The 10000-nt window shown below is 45.1% G+C and overlaps 1 protein-coding gene across 1 annotated transcript in view; it reads left to right on the top strand.

Annotated features, from left to right (window-relative positions):
* The window catches only part of LOC133130669 (ankyrin-2-like), a 106684-nt gene that overhangs the window by 35057 nt on the left and 61627 nt on the right, over positions 1-10000 (top strand). Inside the window, exons 12-16 of the mRNA XM_061245412.1 lie at positions 352-450; positions 876-1073; positions 6187-6285; positions 6569-6667; positions 6927-7025. Of these exons, the coding sequence (XP_061101396.1) occupies positions 352-450; positions 876-1073; positions 6187-6285; positions 6569-6667; positions 6927-7025 (594 nt within the window). The remainder of the gene's footprint in view (positions 1-351; positions 451-875; positions 1074-6186; positions 6286-6568; positions 6668-6926; positions 7026-10000) is intronic.

Below are 10000 nucleotides of genomic sequence, written 5' to 3'. Positions count from 1 at the left end.
AACCATGGCCCCTAACCTTAGCCCCAATCCCCAACCCTAGCCCCAATCCCCTACTCTAACCATGACCCCTAACCCCTACCACCAACCCTAACCCCTAACCATGACCCCTAACCCCTAACCATACCCCCTAACCCCTAACCCTAACCCCTAGCCCCAATCCCCTACTCTAACCATGACCCCTAACCCCTACCACCAACCCTAACCCCTAATCATGACCCCTAACCCCCTAACCCCTAACTATGCCCCCTAACCCCTACACCCAACCCTAACCCCTAACCCCTAAATGATGTCTGGAGGCAGTAATGCTGCCTGGGGTGGGAAGAGACTTCTCATGGCTGTGTTTGCCTGCAGGATGGGCTGACCCCCCTGCACTGTGCAGCAAGGAGTGGCCATGAGCTCACTGTGGAGCTTCTACTGGAGAGAGGAGCACCCCTACTGGCCAGAACCAAGGTACTGCACCCAAACACACACACCACTACTGGCCAGAACCAAGGTACTGCACCCAAACACACACACCTGTTGGCCAAACCAAGGCACTGCACCCAAACACACACACCTGCTGGCCAAACCAAGGTACTGCACCCAAACACACACACCTGCTGGCCAAAAAAAGGTACTGCACCCAAACACATACACCTGCTGGCCAAACCAAGGTACTGCACCCAAACACATACACCTGCCGGCCAAACCAAGGTACTGCACCCAAACACACACACCTGCTGGCCAAACCAAGGTACTGCACCCAAACACACACACCTGCCGGCCAAGCCAGGGTACTGCACCCAAACACACAGGTGCTAGTCTAACCAGGTTACAGCACCCAAACACACACAGATGTGATGTAGGTGCTGTAACTGGGGTTTTGTCTCCCTCAGAACGGGCTGTCCCCACTGCACATGGCGGCCCAAGGAGACCATGTTGAGTGTCTGAAGCATCTGCTGCAGCACAAGGCACCTGTTGATGATGTCACACTGGACTACCTGACCGGCCTTCATGTTGCTGCGCACTGCGGCCACTACCGGGTCACTAAGCTGCTGCTGGACAAACGGGCCAATCCCAACACCAGAGCACTGGTAAGCCCCACCCATGTCAATCCCAGCACCCTCTGTTACATTACATTACGACGTACAGGTGATTAGAATAAGCAGGAGACAATACTCCCCTGGAGCAATGCAGGGTTAAGGGGCCTTGCTCAAGGGCCCAACGGCTGTGCGGATCTTACTGTGGCTGCACCGGGGATTGATCCGCCAAACCTTGCGTGTCCCAGTCATGCACCTTAACCACTACACTACAGTCATGCACCTTAACCACTACACTACAGTCATGCACCTTAACCACTACACTACAGTCATGCACCTTAACCACTACACTACAGTCATGTACCTTAACCACTACACTACAGTCATGTACCTTAACCACTACACTACAGTCATGTACCTTAACCACTACACTACAGTCATGTACCTTAACCACTACGTTACAGGGTCATGTACCTTAACCACTACACTACAGTCATGTACCTTAACCACTACACTACAGTCATGCACCTTAACCACTCCACTACAGTCATGCACCTTAACCACTACACTACAGTCATGTACCTTAACCACTACACTACAGTCATGCACCTTAACCACTACACTACAGTCATGTACCTTAACCACTACATTACAGTCATGTACCTTAACCACTACACTACAGTCATGTACCTTAACCACTACACTACAGTCATGTACCTTAACCACTACACTACAGTCATGTACCTTAACCACTACACTACAGTCATGCACCTTAACCACTCCACTACAGTCATGCACCTTAACCACTCCACTACAGTCATGCACCTTAACCACTCCACTACAGTCATGTACCTTAACCACTCCACTACAGTCATGCACCTTAACCACTACACTACAGTCATGTACCTTAACCACTCCACTACAGTCATGCACCTTAACCACTCCACTACAGTCATGCACCTTAACCACTCCACTACAGTCATGCACCTTAACCACTCCACTACAGTCATGTACCTTAACCACTCCACTACAGTCATGTACCTTAACCACTACACTACAGTCATGTACCTTAACCACTACACTACAGTCATGTACCTTAACCACTCCACTACAGTCATGCACCTTAACCACTACACTACAGTCATGCACCTTAACCACTACACTACAGTCATGTACCTTAACCACTACACTACAGTCATGTACCTTAACCACTACACTACAGGGTCATGTACCTTAACCACTACACTACAGTCATGTACCTTAACCACTACACTACAGTCATGTACCTTAACCACTACACTACAGTCATGTACCTTAACCACTCCACTACAGTCATGCACCTTAACCACTACATTACAGTCATGTACCTTAACCACTACACTACAGTCATGCACCTTAACCACTACACTACAGTCATGTACCTTAACCACTACACTACAGTCATGTACCTTAACCACTACACTACAGTCATGTACCTTAACCGCTACGCTACAGTCATGTACCTTAACCACTACACTACAGGGTCATGTACCTTAACCACTACACTACAGTCATGCACCTTAACCACAACACTACAGTCATGTACCTTAACCACTACACTACAGTCATGTACCTTAACCACTACGCTACAGGGTCATGTACCTTAACCACTACACTACAGTCATGTACCTTAACCACTACACTACAGTCATGCACCTTAACCACTCCACTACAGTCATGCACCTTAACCACTACGCTACAGGGTCATGTACCTTAACCACTACACTACAGGGTCATGTACCTTAACCACTACGCTACAGGGTCATGTACCTTAACCACTACACTACAGGGTCATGTACTTTAACCACTACACTACAGTCATGTACCTTAACCACTACGCTACAGGGTCATGTACCTTAACCACTACACTACAGTCATGTACCTTAACCACTACACTACAGGGTCATGTACCTTAACCACTACACTACAGTCATGCACCTTAACCACTCCACTACAGTCATGTACCTTAACCACTACGCTACAGTCATGCACCTTAACCACTCCACTACAGTCATGCACCTTAACCACTCCACTACAGTCATGCACCTTAACCACTCCACTACAGTCATGCACCTTAACCACTCCACTACAGTCATGTACCTTAACCACTCCACTACAGTCATGCACCTTAACCACTCCACTACAGTCATGTACCTTAACCACTACACTACAGTCATGCACCTTAACCACTACACTACAGTCATGTACCTTAACCACTCCACTACAGTCATGCACCTTAACCACTCCACTACAGTCATGCACCTTAACCACTCCACTACAGTCATGCACCTTAACCACTCCACTACAGTCATGCACCTTAACCACTCCACTACAGTCATGTACCTTAACCACTACACTACAGTCATGTACCTTAACCATTACACTACAGTCATGTACCTTAACCACTCCACTACAGTCATGCACCTTAACCACTACACTACAGTCATGCACCTTAACCACTACACTACAGTCATGTACCTTAACCACTACACTACAGTCATGTACCTTAACCACTACACTACAGGGTCATGTACCTTAACCACTACACTACAGTCATGTACCTTAACCACTACACTACAGTCATGTACCTTAACCACTACACTACAGTCATGTACCTTAACCACTACACTACAGTCATGCACCTTAACCACTACATTACAGTCATGTACCTTAACCACTACACTACAGTCATGCACCTTAACCACTCCACTACAGTCATGTACCTTAACCACTACACTACAGTCATGTACCTTAACCACTACACTACAGTCATGTACCTTAACCACTACACTACAGTCATGTACCTTAACCGCTACGCTACAGTCATGTACCTTAACCACTACACTACAGGGTCATGTACCTTAACCACTACACTACAGTCATGCACCTTAACCACAACACTACAGTCATGTACCTTAACCACTACACTACAGTCATGTACCTTAACCACTACGCTACAGGGTCATGTACCTTAACCACTACACTACAGTCATGTACCTTAACCACTACACTACAGTCATGCACCTTAACCACTCCACTACAGTCATGCACCTTAACCACTACGCTACAGGGTCATGTACCTTAACCACTACACTACAGGGTCATGTACCTTAACCACTACGCTACAGGGTCATGTACCTTAACCACTACACTACAGGGTCATGTACTTTAACCACTACACTACAGTCATGTACCTTAACCACTACGCTACAGGGTCATGTACCTTAACCACTACACTACAGTCATGTACCTTAACCACTACACTACAGGGTCATGTACCTTAACCACTACACTACAGTCATGCACCTTAACCACTCCACTACAGTCATGTACCTTAACCACTACGCTACAGTCATGCACCTTAACCACTACACTACAGTCATGCACCTTAACCACTACACTACAGTCATGTACCTTAACCACTACGCTACAGTCATGCACCTTAACCACTCCACTACAGTCATGCACCTTAACCACTACACTACAGTCATGTACCTTAACCACTACACTACAGGGTCATGTACCTTAACCACTACACTACAGTCATGTACCTTAACCACTACACTACAGTCATGTACCTTAACCACTACACTACAGTCATGTACCTTAACCACTACACTACAGTCATGCACCTTAACCACTACATTACAGTCATGTACCTTAACCACTACACTACAGTCATGCACCTTAACCACTCCACTACAGTCATGTACCTTAACCACTACACTACAGTCATGTACCTTAACCACTACACTACAGTCATGTACCTTAACCACTACACTACAGTCATGTACCTTAACCGCTACGCTACAGTCATGTACCTTAACCACTACACTACAGGGTCATGTACCTTAACCACTACACTACAGTCATGCACCTTAACCACAACACTACAGTCATGTACCTTAACCACTACACTACAGTCATGTACCTTAACCACTACGCTACAGGGTCATGTACCTTAACCACTACACTACAGTCATGTACCTTAACCACTACACTACAGTCATGCACCTTAACCACTCCACTACAGTCATGCACCTTAACCACTACGCTACAGGGTCATGTACCTTAACCACTACACTACAGGGTCATGTACCTTAACCACTACGCTACAGGGTCATGTACCTTAACCACTACACTACAGGGTCATGTACTTTAACCACTACACTACAGTCATGTACCTTAACCACTACGCTACAGGGTCATGTACCTTAACCACTACACTACAGTCATGTACCTTAACCACTACACTACAGGGTCATGTACCTTAACCACTACACTACAGTCATGCACCTTAACCACTCCACTACAGTCATGTACCTTAACCACTACACTACAGTCATGCACCTTAACCACTCCACTACAGTCATGTACCTTAACCACTACGCTACAGTCATGCACCTTAACCACTACACTACAGTCATGCACCTTAACCACTACACTACAGTCATGTACCTTAACCACTACGCTACAGTCATGTACCTTAACCACTACACTACAGTCATGCACCTTAACCACTACACTACAGTCATGTACCTTAACCACTACACTACAGTCATGTACCTTAACCACTACACTACAGGCCGCCCATTGAAGGCAGCGAGTGCTCATGGTGAACTCTTTTTGCAGGAAACAGTTTCTGTTGAATGATTTTAAATGAACATTCCTTTTAGTTCGCCACCAATGCCTTTGTGATACAAATGGACACAACTCCGGTCTAACAATGCTAGCTAGTTTCTTACCTGGGGTTTTTAAAAGAGCTGGTCAATGTCTTGCATGGGAGCCAATCGTCGTTGGTGTCTGAGTGTGTGTGGGAATGGGTGAATGAGAAGCATCAATCGTACAGCACTTTGGATGAAGGCGCTATATAAATGCCAACTATTTACCATTTACCATTTAAAAAGGGTAAGAACAAATACTCACATTCACATTGATTAAAGTGCATTATAACAGCTAAATGATTGTCAATTTTTTTTCTTTGCCATTTTCCCTGGTGGTAGCCGTACACTACCTTTTCAAACTGCTAGCAGATGTTGGCTAACGTTGGTACTGAACAGAAAGAAAACACTTCCGTGGAGGTGCTTGGAAAATGGGGGTTAACGTGTGTATTGTGTGTGTCGTGCAGAATGGCTTCACTCCCCTGCATATTGCCTGTAAGAAGAACAGGGTGAAGGTGATGGAGCTTCTGGTTAAGTATGGAGCCGTCATCCAGGCCATCACTGAGGTAGGAACGGGGAAGGCCTGGGTCTGCCAACAACCAAACACCCTCATCTGCACTCAACACAGTAGGGTTGTTGGGTTTGGGGTCAGTGCTGTGGGATTCTGGGTTTTGGAGTCAGTGCTGTCATGTTTGTAGTCACCACTGTGGAGTTTTGGAGTCAGTGCTGTGGGGATTTGGGTCAGTGCTGTGGGGATTTGGGTCAGTGCTGTGGGGATTTGGGTCAGTGCTCTGGGGATTTGGGTCAGTGCTCTGGGGATTTGGGTCAGTGCTTTCTCCCTCTCTGCAGTCTGGTCTCACCCCCATCCACGTGGCAGCATTCATGGGTCACCTGAACATCGTCCTGCTGCTTCTGCAGAATGGAGCTTCACCTGACATCTGCAACATGGTGAGTATCACACACATACATGTGTGAGTGTGTGTCTATGTGTGTGTGAAATGAAGGTTGTGTGTAACCTGCAGTGTGTGTGTTTGTGTGTGTGAGTGTGTGTGAAATGAAGGTTGTGTGTAACCTGCAGTGTGTGTGTTAGTGTGTGTGAGTGTGTGTGAAATGAAGGTTGTGTGTAACCTGCAGTGTGTGTGTTAGTGTGTGTGAGTGTGTGTGAAATGAAGGTTGTGTGTAACCTGCAGTGTGTGTGTTTGTCCAGCGGGGGGAGACGGCGCTGCACATGGCAGCTCGCGCCGGCCAGACGGAGGTGGTGCGCTGTCTCCTGAGGAACGGAGCCCTGGTGGATGCCAAGGCGCGGGTATGAACGCACACACACACCAACCTGGCGGTCCGGTGGAGTTGGGATCAGGGTTCTGGGGGCTGCAGTGAGTTTAGAGGCAAGGGAACAGGGGCGGTTGCTTATGATGTTAGTGCTTTTGAAGGCACTGAGGTTTAGGTTTTTGGAAGGGGCTGTTCTGAGCTGGGATTTCAATGCGGAGCTTGGCCCTGATTATTCTCTGGGCGGTCCAGCTGCCTGCTCCATGCATGGCTCTGGGAACAAGGACTTCATGTGTGTCACTTTTGCGGACGGTGATGTAATCCAATAGGTGCCAGTCTTTAGAGCACAGTTGTTTCCAGGAGGTCTTGAACTTCTCCTCCAGTTGAACTTTGGCTCAGCATAGTACCTGCTTCCAGAGACAGTGCTCAATGGGGTGGGGGTGTGTCATTGATGGGAGGTTCTGGGATACAACTCAGAAATTTTGACAGCAATCCACAATCACCTGACCTCAACACTTTGAGCATTTATGGGGACACTTGAAGACTGACATAAGCCAAGCATTCAGTAACATCACAAGATTCTCTTTGGAACATTGTCAAATAATGCTGGGATAACATGGACCATCAGGTTTTGCACAGATTTGTGGAGTCCATGCCAGCTTGAGAGCACGCTGCCATTAAACAGGGGTGCATGAGTCCGCTCCTAAAGGGCCGGTCTGCATACTGGTTTTTGTTCCAACCAATTGGCATGTTTTTAATTTGCTTAACAGCTAATTTAATTAACAGCTCCATAAATTACCCTTCAAGCCTGTACTTGAGCGCAGTAAAATCATTAGGATACGCTTGCAGTCCGCAGCTGTATCCAGTACTCCTACACATGTCAGATAAGATATGATTGAGTCAATTAAATCATTAAAAGCAGAAGTTGGCACAAAATCCTGAAACAGATTGGCCCTTGTTGTGCACCCCTGCCATTAAAGTTGGACATACTAAATACTAAGAAATTCTAAAATGAATGTAATTTTTTAAAAGATTCAACTTTTAACTCAAATTGCTGATAATATAATTCAGAAAGATAATGTTTGTATTGAATTAGAAAATAATGCACAATAGAAGCATAGTGGTCTCAGACTTTTACGTATATACACACAACGTATATAAGAGTGTTAACGTGGAACGTATGAAATGACATAAATACACAGAATGTTAATATGTGTAGTGTAGAGCAAGATGTGTGTGACTGGAGGGTGCTGTTTGTACTCAGGGTGTGTGTGTGTGTGTGTGTGTGTGTGTGTTTGGAGTGTATAGCAGGAGTGTGTGTGTGTATGTGTATATATGTGTGTGTTTGGAGTGTGTTTGGAGTGTATAGCAGGAGTGTGTGTGTATGTGTATATATGTGTGCGTTTGGAGTGTGTTTGGAGTGTATAGCAGGATGTGTGTGTGTGTGTGTATGTGTACAGTACTGTGTGTACAGACATTATTATATACAGCGGGTAAAATAAGTATTGAACACGTCACCATTTTTGTCAGTAAATATATTTCTAAAGGTGCTGCTGACATGCTGACATTTTCACCAGATGTCGGTAACAACCCATGCAACCCACATGCAAAGAAATCAAACCTTGATGTCCATAAATTAAGTTATGTGTAATAAAATGGAATGACACAGGGAAAAAGTACTGAACACATGAAGAAATGGAGGTGCAAAAAGGCACCAAAAGCCAAGACAACTGAAATCTATCAGTAATCAGAAAGCAATCCTGCCCCTTGTCAGTGCAAATTAATATCAGCTGGTTCGGTCCCAACTGATGGCTTATAAAAAGGTGTCTCATTGCCAAGGTGTCACACAAGAAACATCTCATGATGGGTAAAAGCAAAGAACTCTCGCAAGACCTTCGCAACCTTATTGTTGCAAAACATACTAATGGCATTGGTTAGAGAAGGATATCTAAACACCTGTTGGGGCCATAAGCGGAAGTGGAAACACGGCACAGGCAAACTTCATGTAATTGAAGGAGGGATGAATGGAAAAATGTACCGTGACATTCTTGATAAAAATCTGCTGCCATCTACCAGGATGATGAAGATGAAACGAGGGTGGACATTTCAGCAAGACAATGATCCCAAACACACAGCCAAGGAAGCTCTCACTTGGTTTCAGAGAAAGAAAATAAAGCTGCTAGAATGGCCCAGCCAATCACCTGACTTGAATCCAATAGAAAATCTATGGAAAAAACTAAAGATTAGAGTTCATAGAAGAGGCCCACGGAACCTTCAAGATTTGAAGACTGTTTGTGTGGAAGAATGGGCCAAAATCACACCTGAGCAATGCATGCAACTAGTTTCTCCATACAGGAGGCGTCTTGAAGCTGTTATTACCAACAAAGGCTTTTGTACGAAGTATTAAATAAGTGTGTTCAATACTTTTTCCATTTTATTACACATAACTTAATTTATGGACATCTAAGGTTTGATTTCTTGTGTGTGTATAACAGTATGGTGTGTGTGTGTGTGTGTATAACAGTACGGTGTGTGTGTCTGTGTGTATAACAGTACGGTGTGTGTGTCTGTGTGTATAACAGTACGGTGTGTGTGTGTGTGTGTATAACAGTATGGTGTGTGTGTGTGTATAACAGTACGGTGTGTGTGTGTGTGTGTGTATAACAGTACGGTGTGTGTGTGTGGGTTGCGTGGGTTGTTACCGACATCTGGTGAAAATTTCATGTCAGCAGCACCTTTAGAAATATATTTACTGAGAAAAATGGTGACATGTTCAATACTTATTTTACCCGCTGTATATGTTTAGTTTTTTTGTGTGTGTTAGTATAAAATAACACATTTGAGATTTCCAAATATTCATTTTCCAAAAGATTTAATTGTACCGAGACATTTTTGTACATATTACTATAAGCAATTTACTACTTTTTATATAAAAACTTGATCATGGCTGTCTGAGAGCAAGGAGCCAACCAAAGTCTGTAGAAGAACTGTGGCAAGCTGTTTGTCTTAGCCAAC

This window comes from Conger conger, chromosome 6 (genome assembly GCF_963514075.1).
Source record: "Conger conger chromosome 6, fConCon1.1, whole genome shotgun sequence".
NCBI classification, from domain to species: domain Eukaryota; kingdom Metazoa; phylum Chordata; class Actinopteri; order Anguilliformes; family Congridae; genus Conger; species Conger conger.
Note: the sequence above shows the minus strand (reverse complement) of the source record. Positions and strands in the feature narration are given on the sequence as shown.